The 14,132-nt window shown below is 42.4% G+C and overlaps 1 protein-coding gene and 1 long non-coding RNA gene across 2 annotated transcripts; one reads left to right on the forward strand and one right to left on the reverse strand.

Annotated features, from left to right (window-relative positions):
* The first annotated feature begins 1,443 nt into the window (after positions 1 to 1,443).
* LOC311113181 lies at positions 1,444 to 12,612 on the forward strand. Its single transcript, XR_014610972.1, has 2 exons — positions 1,444 to 2,752; positions 12,301 to 12,612. It is a non-coding gene; the product is annotated as an uncharacterized lncRNA (long non-coding RNA).
* A 163-nt stretch (positions 12,613 to 12,775) lies between these two features.
* LOC311113179 (complement C1q-like protein 2) lies at positions 12,776 to 13,818 on the reverse strand. The gene has a single exon (XM_084156368.1). It carries the CDS (start codon positions 13,698 to 13,700, stop codon positions 12,906 to 12,908), a length of 795 nt encoding a protein of 264 aa, XP_084012494.1. The 5' UTR covers positions 13,701 to 13,818; the 3' UTR covers positions 12,776 to 12,905.
* Positions 13,819 to 14,132: the final 314 nt, after the last annotated feature.

A 14,132-nucleotide genomic window follows, 5' to 3' on the forward strand; every position in this document is an offset into this window, starting at 1 on the left:
ATCCACTTCAAATCAGTGTAGATGAAGGGGAGGAGACAGGTTAAAGAAGGATTTTTAAGCCTTGAGACAATTGAGACATGTATTGTCTGTGCCATTCAGAGGATGAATGGGCAAGACAAAAGATTTAAGTGCCTTTGAACGGGGTATGTTAGTAGGTGCCAGGCGCACCGGTTTGTGTCAATAACTGCAACGCTGCTGGGTTTTTCACCCTCAACAGTTTTCCGTGTGTATCAAGAATGGTCCACCACCAGCCAACTTGACACAACTGTGGGAAACACTGGAGTCAGCATGTGGAACGCTTCTCTCATATGAGTCTTTCAGTGTGCAGAAATTGTGTGTTGCTCCTATGCCCTTCCTCCTTCTACACACACAGCCTCTCATGGGTGACCACAGGCACAGAAGCTTCCGTCATGCTCCGACATACATGCGCACAGGCACACGCACACACACATACACACACACACAAACAAACACCCCTTCCTGACACACACGCTTCGACACAAAAAAAGCTAGTGAAAACCCACCTGCCTGTGAACGTGTTTCTCTTTAGGCTTCTGTGGGAGGGGAGTTAGAGAGAGAGGGGGGCGTTATTTGGTCACACTGTGACAGCAGTGGCCATGGGTAGCAGCACAACTCACAGACAGTACAAGGACACATTTAAGCCCAGCTCCCTGGGGCTCTGAATGTAAAGACAGTCTTTCTCTCTGTCTCTGTTCAGCTCTGTGTGTTTCTACAGGCCTCTGGGAGCCCCGCAAGGTCTCATACACACATGCATGCACAGACACACACATCATCCTTGTGGCACAAACACCTTGCAGTGTAGCCTTACAGTGTGAAAACAGCCTGAATCATGTCCTTTCTGCACCTTTGTTACGTCACTTGCTTATATGACCTTTACAGCTAAGAGCATTGTATGTACAATTGAAGTCGGAAGTTTACGTTTACCATAGCCAAATACATTTAAACTCAGTTTTTCATAATTCCTGACATTTAATCCTAGTAAAAATTCCCTGTTTTAGATCAGTTAGGATCACCACTTTATTTTAGGAATGTGAAATGTCAGAATAATAGTAGAGAGAATTAATTATTTCAGCTTTTATTTCTTTCATCACATTCCCAGTGGGTCAGAAGTTTACATACACTCAATTAGTATTTGGTAGCATTGCCTTTAAATTGTTTAACTTGGGTCAAACGTTTCGTGAAGCCTTCCACAAGCTTCCCACAATAAGTTGGGTGAATTTTGGCCCATTCCTCCTCCTGTGTAACTGAGTCAGGTTGTAGTCCTCCTTGCTCGCACACGCTTTTTCAGTTCTGCCCACACATTTTCTATAGGATTGAGGTCAGGGCTCCAATACCTTGACTTTGTTGTCCTTAAGCCATTTTGCCACAACTTTGGAAGTATGCTTGGGGTCATTGTCCATTTGGAAGACCAATTTGCGACCAAGCTTTAACTTCCTGACTGATGTCTTGAGATGTTGCTTCAATATATCCACATAATTTTCCTTCCTCATGATGCCATCTATTCTGTGAAGTGCACCAGTCCCTCCTGCAGCAAAGCACCCCCACAGCATGATGCTGCCACCCCCGTGTTTCACGGTTGGGATGGTGTTCTTCGGCTTGCAAGCGTCCCCCTTTTTCCTCCAAACATAATGATGGTCATTATGGCCAAACAGTTCTATTTTTGTTTCATCAGACCAGATGACATTTCTCCAAAAAGTACGATCTTTGTCCACATGTGCAGTTGCAAACTGTAGTCGGGCTTTTTTATGGCGGTTTTGGAGCAGTGGCTTCTTCCTTGCTGAGCGGTGATAGATTAATTATTAATGACTAATTATTACACCCTGAAACTGTGTGGAATGTGTTAGAATGTGTGAGTGTAGGACCAGTAAAGACTATGACATTCAGCAATGTGAGTAAGAGTTAGGCCAGACAAAGGACAAGGAGAACTGTCTACAGACAACTGAGATAAAGAGGCCTCCCAATTTAGGGAGGATGCGATAACTGCACCTGGCCGAGCAAGGAGTAGGCTATGATAAGAAAGTGTGTATGTATGTGTGTGTGTATGCATGTGTGTGTGTGTGTGTATATATGTGTGTATGCATGTGTGTATATGTGTGTGTGTGTGTGAACTGATGGTCAGGAGAGCAGTTTTAGAGTGGAAAACTACAGCCCGCCTACAGAGGGGAGGGATTTTTTTGTATGACGTTTGAGTATAAAAGATGGACTCTGAAATTGTGATGGCAGAATTCTCAATGAATAAATCTCTGACTATGCAGACCGGGACTCTGTCCGTTACTTAAATCCCAAAAGACTTACAACCTTTTGGGAGACGCACAGAGACACTGAAATAGTTTGTTAAATAATTCAGGTAACAGCTGCCTTTCAGGTTATGTCGATATAGGACTCGTTTTACTGTGGATATAGATACTTTTGTACCTGTTTCCTCCAGCATCTTCACAAGGTCCTTTGCTGTTGTTCTGGGATTGATTTGCACTTTTCGCACCAAAGTACGTTCATCTCTAGGTGACAGAACGCGTCTCCTTCCTGAGCGGTATGACTGCTGCGTGGTCCCATGGTGTTTATACTTGCGTACTATTGTTTGTTCAGTTGAACGTGGTACCTTCAGGCGTTTGGAAATTGCTCCCAAGGATGAACCAGACTTGCGGAGGTCTACAATTGTTTTTCTGAGGTCTTGGCTGACTTCTTTTGTTTTTTTCTCATGATGTCAAGCAAAGAGGCACTGAGTTTGAAGGTAGGCCTTGAAATACATCCACTGGTACACCTCCAAATGACTCAAATGATGTCAATTAGCCTATCAGAATTAGCCTAAAGCCATGACATCATTTTCTGGAATTTTCCAAGCTGTTTAAAGGCACAGTCAACTTACTGTATGTAAACTTCTGACCCACTGGAATTGTGATACAGTGAATTATAAGTGAAATAATCTGTCTGTAAACAATTGTTGGAAAAGTTACTTGTGTCATGCACAAAGTAGATGTCCTAACCGACTTGCCAATACTATAGTTTGTTAACAAGAATTTGTGGAGTGGTTGAAAAACTAGTTTTAATGACTCCAATCTAAGTGTATGTAAACTTCCGACTTCAACTGTATATTTCTCCATCTGTTTGTCAGTAGGAGGAGTGAGTGTATTCAAGTTTTATTTTGCCATTTTTGTCGAATTCATCAATGTGTTTTTGTGAATGATTGTTTTTTGTACTGTAACACAATGGGATAATCACTTCAGGGCTCCATGTCTCCTCAGAAAGGGAACGAGAGATTAATCCCCATTACAATTGATTAACTGGTGAACAACATGGGCCAGCTACTGTTAACACACAGAATCCCTTTCTTTACGTTCCTTCCACTCAGTAATTTACCACACACACTGTGTTAATAATCCATTAGGCTCTTTAAATCCCCTTTGCATCACATTAACCTGACCACAGGACTCTGAGGTGTCCTCTGTGGTGTGTAGCCACGGGAGAGGAGGAGGGTGGGGTGGAGTGTGTGTGGTTGGGTGCATGCGTGTGTGTGTATGCATTTATAATATGTCCAATATAACATGTATAATATCAATTCTGTATAATGTCAATGTATATACAGTACCAGTCAAAGGTTTGGACACACCTACTCATTCAAGGGTTTTTCTTTATTTTTACTATTTTCTACGTTGTAGAATAATAGTGAAGACTTCAAAACTATGAAATAACACATATGGAATCATGTAGTAACCCAAAAAGTGTTAAACAAATGGAAGACCCAGAGTTACCTCTGCTGCAGAGGATAAGTTCATTAGAGTTACCAGCCTCAGAAATTGCAGCCCAAATAACATTAGACCGTTGGACCGTTAGATTTTTGGTTCCAACCACCGTGTCTTTGTGAGACGTGGTGTGGGTAAACGGATGATCTCCGCATGTGTATTTCCCACCGTAAAGCATGGAAGAGGAGGTGTTATGGTGTGGGGGTGCTTTGCTGGTGACACTGTTTGCGATTTATTTAGAATTCAAGGCACACTTAACCAGCATGGCTACCACAGTATTCTGCAGCGATACGCCATCCCATCTGGTTTGGACTTAGTGGGACTATCGTTTGTTTTTCAACAGGACAATGACCCAACACACCTCCAGGCTGTGTAAGGGCTATTTTACCAAGAAGGAGAGTGATGGAGTGCTGCATCAGATGATCTGGCCTCCACAATCCCCCGACCTCAACCCAATTGAGATGGTTTGGGATGAGTCGGACCGCAGAGTGAAGGAAAACCAGCCAACACGTGCTAAGCACATATGTGAACTCCTTCAAGACTGTTGGAAAAGCATTCCAGGTGAAGCTGGTTGAGAGAATACCAAGAGTGTGCAAAGCTGTCATCAAGGCAAAGGGTGGCTATTTGAAGAATCTCAAATATAAAATATATTTTGATTTGTTTAACATTTTCTGGTTACTACATGATTCCATATGTGTTATTTCATAGTGTTGATGTATTCACTATTATTCTACTATGTAGAAAATAGTAAAAAAATAAAGAAAAACCCTTGAATGAGTAGGTGTTCTAAAACTTTTGACCGGTAGTGTATGTCATTCTTTGCCGCACATGACCACACAGCTGGGCAGTTGTCCAGGTGCGACAATACTAGGGCCTGTAGGACCTGTCTGGTCGACTGAGATGTCAAGAAGGTAGAGCAACGCCCTATCATGGACAGACCTCTTCCTATTTTAGCAACCATTGAGTCTATATGTTTTGACCATGACAGCTTGCTATCTAGGGTTACACCCAGCAGTTTTAGTCTCCTCAACCTGCTCAATAGCCACATTATTCAATAATAGATATAAACAAGGTTTAGCATTGAGCAAGTGATTTGTCCCAAACATTATGCTTTTTTTATTTTTTGAGATACAGTATTTAGCACCGACCTTTTGCTAGTTACCCATTCTAAAACTGACTCGAGCTCCATGTTAAGTGTCTCAGTTATTTATTTTACTGTTGCAGACGATGTGTATACTGTTGAGTCATCAGCGTACATAGACACACAGGCTTTTTCAAGGTCAGTGGAAGGTCATTTGTAAAAACAGAAAATAATAATGGCCTCAGCCGGCTGCCCTGCGGTACACCACACTCAACTGAATTTGCATGAGAGAGGCTTCCATTAACGAAAACCTTCTGTGTTCTATTAGATAGGTCATGCTCAATCTATAGTACGGCAGAGGATGCAAATCAATAACACCTACATATTTTTCAACAATAGGCTTTGATCAATGACATCAAAAGCTGCACTTAAGTCTAGAAAAACAGCTTCCACAATCTTCTTACTATTCATTTCTTTCAGCCAATCATTTGTGTCAGTGCCGAGCATGTTGAGTGCCCTTCCCTATATGCATGCTGAAAGTCTGTTGTTAATTTGTTTTCTGTAAAATAACTTTGTATTTGATCAAACACATTTTTTAAAAATAAGTTTGCTAAGCACTTGTAACAGGCTGATTGGTCGGCTGTTTGAACCATTAAAGGGTGCCCTGCTATTCTTGGGTAGCAGAATGACCTTTGCCTCCCTCCAAATCTGAGGGCACAAGTCTTCTAGGCTTAAAGTGAAGATGTGGCAAACAGTAGTCACAATGTATTCCGCTACCAACCTCAGCAATTTACCATCCAGGTTGTTGGTACCAGGTGGTTTGTCCTTATTTATAGATAGCAACAATCTTTTAACCTCTTCCATACCCACTTTGTGGAACTCAAAACTACAGTGCTTGTCTTTCATTATTTGGTCCCTTATGCATGAATATGAAGGCTCAGCATTTGTTGTTTGCATGTCATACCTAAGTTTGCTAATCTTGTCAACAAAAAAGTTATTAATGTGGTTGGCAATTATGAAGTTTTGTTATGAACAAGCCATCTGCCTCAATGAAGGATGGAGCCGAGTTTGCTTTTTTGCCTAGAATTTCATTTCAAGTACACCAGAGCTTTTTACTATCATTCTTTATATAATTAATCTGTGTTCCATAGTATAGTTTCTTCTTCTTTTTGTTTGGTTATGTGATTTCTCAATTTACTGTATGTTTGCCAGTCTGCTTTGTTGTCAGACTTATTTGCTATTCCCTCTGCCTCATCCCTCTCAGCCATACAGTTTTTCAATTAATAATCTATCCATGGGGATTTGGAAGTTCTAACAGTCAGTTTCTTAATGGGCGCATGCCTATCAGTAAGCGGAAGAAGCAGTTTCATAAATGCTTTAAGTGCAGCGTCCGGATGTTCCTCATTAAACACAATCACATAGCAATCATTGCAAAACGTCTTGTATGATCGTTTATACACAATTTTAGGTCCAGTCTTTGGAACTTTGGTTTTTCTAGATATGGCTATTGTATTATGATCACTACATCCGATGTGTGTGGATTCTGCTTTAGAGCAGATTTCTGCAACATTAGTAAAGACGTGATCAATACATGTGGATGATTTAGTTCCTGTTCTGTTTGTAAATAACCTGTTAGGTTGACTGATGACTTGAACCAGACCATAGGCACTGGTTACAGCTTGGAGCTTCTTTTTGAGTGGGCAGCTTGATGACAACCAGTCAATATTTAGGTCACCCAGAAAATATACCTCTCTGTTGATATCACACATATTATCCAACATTTCACACATATAGTCCAAATACTGACTTTTAGCACTTGGTGGTCTATAGCAACTTCCTACAAGAATAGGCTTTAGGTGAGGCAGATGAACCTGTAGCCATATTATTTCCACATCATCTGACATGAGATCCTCTCTCAGCCTAACAGGAATGTAACTTTGGACATACATGGCAACACCTCCTCCATTTGAATTTCTATCTTTCCTATATGTTCTATAACCATGTATAGCTACTATTGCATCTTTAAATGAATTATCTAAATGTGTTTCAGAGATGGCCAGAATATTAATGTTTTCTGATGTTAATAAGTTGTCCATTTCATGAACCTTGTTTTTTCTTGGTTGCTTGTTTGTGTTTAGTGCTATTTTGAGAGGCTGATTCGAGGTAGACATGTCAGTGAAATTTACATTTGAATCAATGGTACTGAGTGGGCTGCCCACAGTGGGCTTCTTCCTAAGGCAGACAGTTTAAGTGCAAACAGTGAAATTCAGTTCTATGCGCATATGATTATTGCAGACAATAGCCTCAGAGCTAACAGTTAAAGGAACACAGATTAGGTTACTTACATTTACGCACTTCTATTTCTCTGGGATATAATATGATTTCCATGTCCTCTGTTGCTTATTATGACAGGGAGGACTGGAGCGCTACCAAACCAAGACCATCAGTCTCTTAAGCAGTTCGCTATGTTGATGGAGATAAACCTGGAACCCCTGCGGTTAGGGTGAATCCCATCTCGTTTAAAGAGTGTTGGTTGCTCCCACAACAAGTCAAAATTGTCACAAAAGGAGACATTCCTGTCTTTGCAGAGTTTCTTCAGGAACTTGTTTATGGCAGCGAGACAGCTTCCGAACCCCTTCTATAGCACAGCAGGGGGCCAGAGATGACTGTGTTCAAGAGAAGGGTGTTCAAGAGAATGTTGTAGTTTAAGAGAATGTTGTAGTCCTCCTTCAGTTCCTCAGATTGCCGAAAGCGAATGTTGTTAAATCCAACGTGAGTGACACTGGTGCCAATATTAGAGTAGTTGGCTAGAACTGTGGGCAGAAGGGAGTTGATGTCTTGGATACGGGCGCCTGGGTGACAGTGGACTTTGGTCGGCCCACAGGCTGCAGGCAGGCCAATATCTCTCACTATCGAGCTGCCCACAACGATGGTGGTGGTGATGGAATCTGATGGGGAAGGAAGAGGGGTAACAGAACGGGCCTGCCTTGGGCGGGGGGAGGAGGTGGGCTTCGACTCATGCCAGCCTGACTCACATCACATGTACCATTAACAGCGGATGGCGTCGGAATCTTCGGGGAGAAGGAGGAGGGCCCAAGACCTTGTTTCCTTTGGTCAGCGACCGGCTGAGCTGTGAAGGGTGCCCATGGACGACTGCTGGCTGTTGGTGTACTCCCAGGATCAGAGTTGACCCCCGGTGGCCGGTATGTCCGCCTCCAGTGGAGCATAGCTGTTTAATAGCTGGATCTGATCTTCCAGGATACATGGAGGCCGACCAGACTGCCTTCCACCGGACCTTGTTCGCATTGCCAGTGTCCAGTCTACCACTGGCCGCAGAGTTGAGCTTACCATCTGTCCAATGGTTTGGAGTAGGTCAGTACCGCCCGACTCATCAACCCCTTGGCTGTAGGAGGCATTCAGAACTTAAATGATGTGTGCCTGGGCTGCATCAAAGTGCTTAGAAAGCACATCTTGTTTTTCCCGCAACTGAGCTAGCAGCCGGAGAATCTCTTCCCTAAGCTGCTTGATGATGATACATTTGGAACAGACAAAGAAATTATGTTATTTTTATTTTTTATTTATCAGTTCTACCTTGTTTTTCTCCTCTTGCGTAGATATCATCTCGCACTTAATGCATTTGAGCCCAGACGTAGACACAAATACCACTGGTGTTTTGACTCTAGCACTGCTAGCGTTATCTTTCTCTGATGATGCATGATGGCTAACCGCTAACTATTTTATTTTTTTAGCAGGTATACGGGACATAAACTCGCCGTCCCAGCCGAAAAAGTTAACCGCGTTGCGAAATCCTTAGCAATCAGAACTTCCAATGTTTAAAGATTTTATTGTTGTTGACATTATTAAAAACGATTTAATGAAAACGATTGAATAAAAACAACAGACCGAGCGTAGACAGTCCACTGATCTGTTGCGCGCTCTAATGACGTCTGTTGCGTGAACGGCCTAAAGCAGCAGAGAAGGCCACCTTTGGTCAGTCTGTGTTCTCTCTCTTCAGCTCCTCCACCTCTCTTTCACTGGAACTCAGTCTGGCCTCCATGTCAGACCACTCTGCATCTTGGTCTTTGTTCTTCGTCTCGACGGCTGCCAGTCTCGTCTGCAACACTTCATTCTCTCTCTTCAGTTACTCAATAATGTTATTTTGGCTTTGCAGTTCAGTGTTGGTGACGCTCAGCTCCACTCTCTGTTCCACCGCTGTCTCTCAGAGGCCTGAGCTCAGCCCAGTCGTCAGGGTTGGTGGTCTCTGTAGTGATGTCATTCTCTCTGGCCCCTCCACTCTCTCCCTGAGCCCATGTCCCAGACAGACAGAACAGCAACACCAGCACAGCTACAGCCCCCCTCATTCTGAAACAGAAGGCCTTTTCAGAAAGTATTTAGTCTATGAGGCTCAGTCCCCTTCTTTATATACACATCAGCGGTGGCTGGTGGCAGGAGATATATTGGAGGACAGGCTCATTGCAATGGCTGGAATGGAATAAATGGAATGGTATCAAATAAATGTTTGGCATTTCAATGAGTCTGTCCTCTGATATCTCCTCCCACCAGTCACAACTAATACACATTGGTTGCAGTGAACTAATACATGGGAACTTTAACAGGTGTCCTCAGTACATTTAGAGAACATAGACAAGGACTGTGTGTGATGTAACAGAACAAAGTTCAAGATTACTCCATTTCACGTCCTTCATTGGCCACGGTGGACTAATACATGGGAACTTTAGCAGATGTCCTCAGTGGAGCATTTAGACAATATAGCCAAATTCACTGTGTTATGTAACAGAACCCAGGTAAAGATTACCACATGCCACGCCATTAATATTTTGGGTTGTTTAAGGCCATGGGAAAGTCAATTGGGACTGCTACAATAGATTAGGATAGTGTATGATAAGACAGGGTGACAAACTATAGCAGAGGTCAAGGTAGTGCACTACATGATCTTACTATTCACTGTGATATCACACTTTGAAGCAAGGATGACAAGTTTGCTTATTAACACTTTACAATAAGGTTCCATTTGTAAAGGGTTTATAAAGGGTTTGTAATTAGGTTATTAACGGTTATTTAATAATTTGTAAATGTCTTATAAACCATTCATAAATGCGATATAACAAATTGGTCAAACTAGTGTGATAGCCAGTCAGGGCTTGCCAAATAGTCAGCCACTATTTCCCTCCAGCTGTTAACAATTTAGAAATGCACTTACAAATGCGTATAATATTGAACCCTCATATATCATCATGCAACCGTATTTTCAATGGTTGCACAGTTAAACAATAGTTATTTTCTCACTTTTGGGTGCGATGCATTGTTTTTCTGTCCCAGGAACAGAAATGGTTGGTTTTCAGACCAATGGTCAACTCCCATGATGTGTCTTGCTCCACGTTTGAAACCCTGATGATGCATTGGTACACTTATTTACAGTGTCTTCAGAAAGTATTCATACCCCTTGACTTATTCCACATTTTGTTACGTTATAGCCTTATTCTAAAATAGATTACATATTTTTTTCCCCCTCATTAATCTACACACACCTCACAATGACAAAGCAAAACAGGTCTCTTCCGAAGCAACTCCTGCGTTGTCTTGGCTGTGTCTTAAGGTCGTTGTCCTGTTGAAAGGTGAACCTTCGCCCCAGTCTGAGGTCCTGAGCGCTCGGGAGCAGGTTTTCATCAAGGATCTCTCTGTACTTTGCTCCGTTCATCTTTCCCTCGATCCTGACTGGTCTCCCAGTCCCTGCCACTAAAAAACATCCCCACAGCATGATGCTGTCACCACCATGCTTCACCGTAGGGATGGTGCCAGGTTTCCTCCAGATGTGACGCTTGGCATTCAGACCAGATAATCTTGTTTCTCATGGTCTGAGTCCTTTAGGTGCCTTTTGGCAAACTCCAAGCGGGCTGTGATGTGCCTTTTACTGAGGAGCGGCTTCCATCTGGCCACTCTACCATAAAGGCCTGATAGGTGGAGTGCTGCAGAGATGGTTGTCCTTCTGGAAGGTTCTCCCATCTCCACAGAAGAACTCTGGAGCTCTGTCAGAGTGACCATCGGGTTCTCGGTCACCTCCCTTCTCCCCCGATTGCTCAGTTTGGCCGGGCGGCCAGCTCTAGGAAGTCTTGGTGGTTCTAAACTTCTTCCATTTAAGAATGCTGCAGACAGATCTGTGCCTCGACACAATCCTGTCTCGGAGCTCTACGGACAATTCCTTCGACCTCATGGCTTGGGTTTTGCTCTGACATGCACTGTCAACTGTGGGACCTTATATAGACAGGTGTGTGCTTTTCCAAATCATGTCCAATCCATTGAATTTACCGCAGGTGGACTCCAATCAAGTTGTAGAAACATCTCAAGGAGGATGAATTTATTTTTAATATATTTACAAAAAATTCTAAAAACCTGTTTTCACTTTGTCATTATGGGGTATTGTGTGTAGATTGATGAGGGAAAAAATATAATTGTATCAATTTTAGAATAAGGCTGTAATGTAACAAAATGTGGAAAAAGTCTAAAGTTCTGAATAATTTCCGAATGCACTGTATTCCAGGAATGAAGGCTTCATACGATTTCAATCTATATTATTGGAGTTTCCGCTGGTTTCTGAGAAATTCCCCCCACTTTGTGAGATCTGGCCATCTGTGAAACGTGCTTGAAATAAAGACGACATGGAACGTGCGGAGCGATTTCTGTTGACACTGGCATCATGTGACAGTGCGTTATGAAGAATCAGGATAGACGTGGCTATGAGAAGTGTGCAAAGACCAGACAGAAGAGATTGCACGAAATAAACGTTATTCACAAGATAAAAATGTTGACAGAGAAGAGTGTAAATTCTCAATGCAATTTGTTTCACTTTTGGATACAGAAGTTCTGCTGGATGATTTAGCATGCTGATCAGCTAGCTAAGTAGCTAGCTAGCTAGCGAACGTTTGCTATCACCTCTGTCCTACCTTGCTAGCTAGGAAACGTTCGCTAGCTAGCATTAGGTAAAACTTAAAATTTATTTTTGAATATAGAATTTATGCCAGACGATTTAGCACAAGATAATCTTTGGCATGATATAGTTAGCTAGCTAAGTAGATCACGTTTGCTGGCTAGTTAGCTTTTCTAGCTAGCTAGCAAACATTAGCTGCCAGCTAGCTAGCTAACATCGACATGACAGAATTTCCATGCGATTTGTTTAGCTAGCTTTTTTGGATTAGCTAGCTAGCTAACTAGCTAGTGAGTGTATTAGCAAAAACAGTGATAACTAGCTAACCCCTTTAATCAGTGGTAGCTAGCTATTAGTGTTAACAAGTCATATTAAACACTAGTTAGCTATTATTATTATCATTATTATTATTATCTAGCAGTGGATAACATAACTACCTAAGCCTAAATGGTATCTATAATGTGTATCTATAGTGTCTATGCTAAATTGTCATAAATTCCTCTTCTCTCCCACAGGTCTCAGACTCCAGAATGGGAAAATGTTTAACAAGAAAGAAACAGATGAAGACACAGAAGGGGACTATGAGACCCTATGTTGTATTTTAAATAGTTAATCTGTCAATTTCTATTCTGACTTGTAATGTTAAAAAGGGGAGAAAAAGACATCCCCTGTTTATCTGAATTAGCTAGGCTACTCACTATACCAATAATGGGCTACAGATTTGAGTCACTGCAATTAAAATTGTTTTGCCAATGGATCTTTCTATTAAATTACATACTGTTAAATGTTTGCAACTCATTAATAAATGGCCAGAAGATTTCCACTAAGGTATGTTTGTATAAGTTATGCATATTGGTCCTCTGTAGCTCAATTGGTAGAGCATGGCGCTTGTAACGCCAGGGTAGTGGGTTCGATCCCCGGGACCACCCATACGTAAAAATGTATGCACACATGACTGTAAGTCACTTTGGATAAAAGAGATTTAGAGAGTGATTTATCAAGCCTTTATTGTACAATTCAGGAATGCACAAACAGAGTTTGAATTCAATGTGACATCCACAGAATCAAGAGAAAGACTACATTTAATCTGATTGAATGTCAGCTTTTTGTGGTGTTCTTCTCACATAGGGAAGAGCAGAAAGCCACTGAAGATGCTGTGTTTATCATGATCATCATAGAGCCTAAAGCCTGTATCGAGTTCCATATAGATCACATCCCCTTCCTCTAGCTTTAGAATCACTGCATTGGATACATACTGATAATCTGCTACATTTTTCTGACCTGCCCACATTATATGGTGGTTGCCGTTCTTTATCATGGATACACCCACACGTTTTGACATGCGGTTGTCCATGCCAGTGAATCTGAAGTAGTAGACCCCTCTCACTGGTGCTGTGAAGGCCCCTGTAACTGGGCTGTAGGCTTTACCAATGTTAGTGATGACATTGTGGTACACTAGTGTGATAACAGTATTGAAGGGTCCCACTGGACGGCCTAAAGCAGCAGAGAAGGCCACCTTTGGTCCGTCTGTGTTCCTTCTCTTCAGCTCCTCCACCTCTCTTTCAACGGCTGCCAGTCTAGTCTGCAACGCTCCATTCTCGCTCTTCAGCTCCTCCACCTCCCCCTCACTGGCATTCAGTCTCTCCCCCATGGCGGACAGCTCTGCTGCTTGTGACACGTTCTCTCTCTTCAGTTCTTCAACTGTGTTCTCGTGGAACTGAAGATCAGTCTTGGTGACGCTCAGCTCCACTCTCTGTTCCACCATCATGTCTCTCAGAGGCTTCAGCTCAGCCCAGTCGTCAGGTTGGGTGGTCTCTGTAGTGATGTAATTCTTTCTGACCCCTCCACTCTCTCCCTGAGCCCATTTCCCAGACAGACAGAACAGCAACACCAGCACAGCTACAGCCCCCCTCATTCTGAAACAGCAGGCCTTTTCAGAAAGTATTTAGTCTATGAGGCTCAGTCCCCTTCTTTATATACACATCAGCGGTGGCTGGTGGCAGGAGATATATTGGAGGATAGGCTCATTGTAATGGCTGGAATGGAATGAATGGATTGGTCTCAAACACATGGAAACCAGATGATTGATGTGTTTGATTCCTGTCCATTTATTCAATTTCAGGCATTTCAATGAGCTTGTCCTGATATCTCCTCCCACTGGTCACCACTGATAAACATTGGCCTTGGTGGACTAATACATGGAAACTTTAACAGGTGTCCTTAGTACATTTAGAAAACATAGCCAAGGACTGTGTGTGATGTAACAGAGCACAGGTAAATATGAATGAAATCTGGGGTTGTTTAAGGCCAAGAGAGTACTTGTCACGATCGTCGTAAGAACCGGACC

This window comes from Coregonus lavaretus (assembly GCF_964263955.1).
Source record: "Coregonus lavaretus genome assembly, chromosome: 39".
NCBI lineage: Eukaryota > Metazoa > Chordata > Actinopteri > Salmoniformes > Salmonidae > Coregonus > Coregonus lavaretus.

Bases quoted from the DNA above. Each gene is read 5' to 3' on its own strand.
- LOC311113179 (XM_084156368.1), bottom strand. From the start codon at position 13,700: ATGAGGGGGGCTGTAGCTGTGCTGGTGTTGCTGTTCTGTCTGTCTGGG.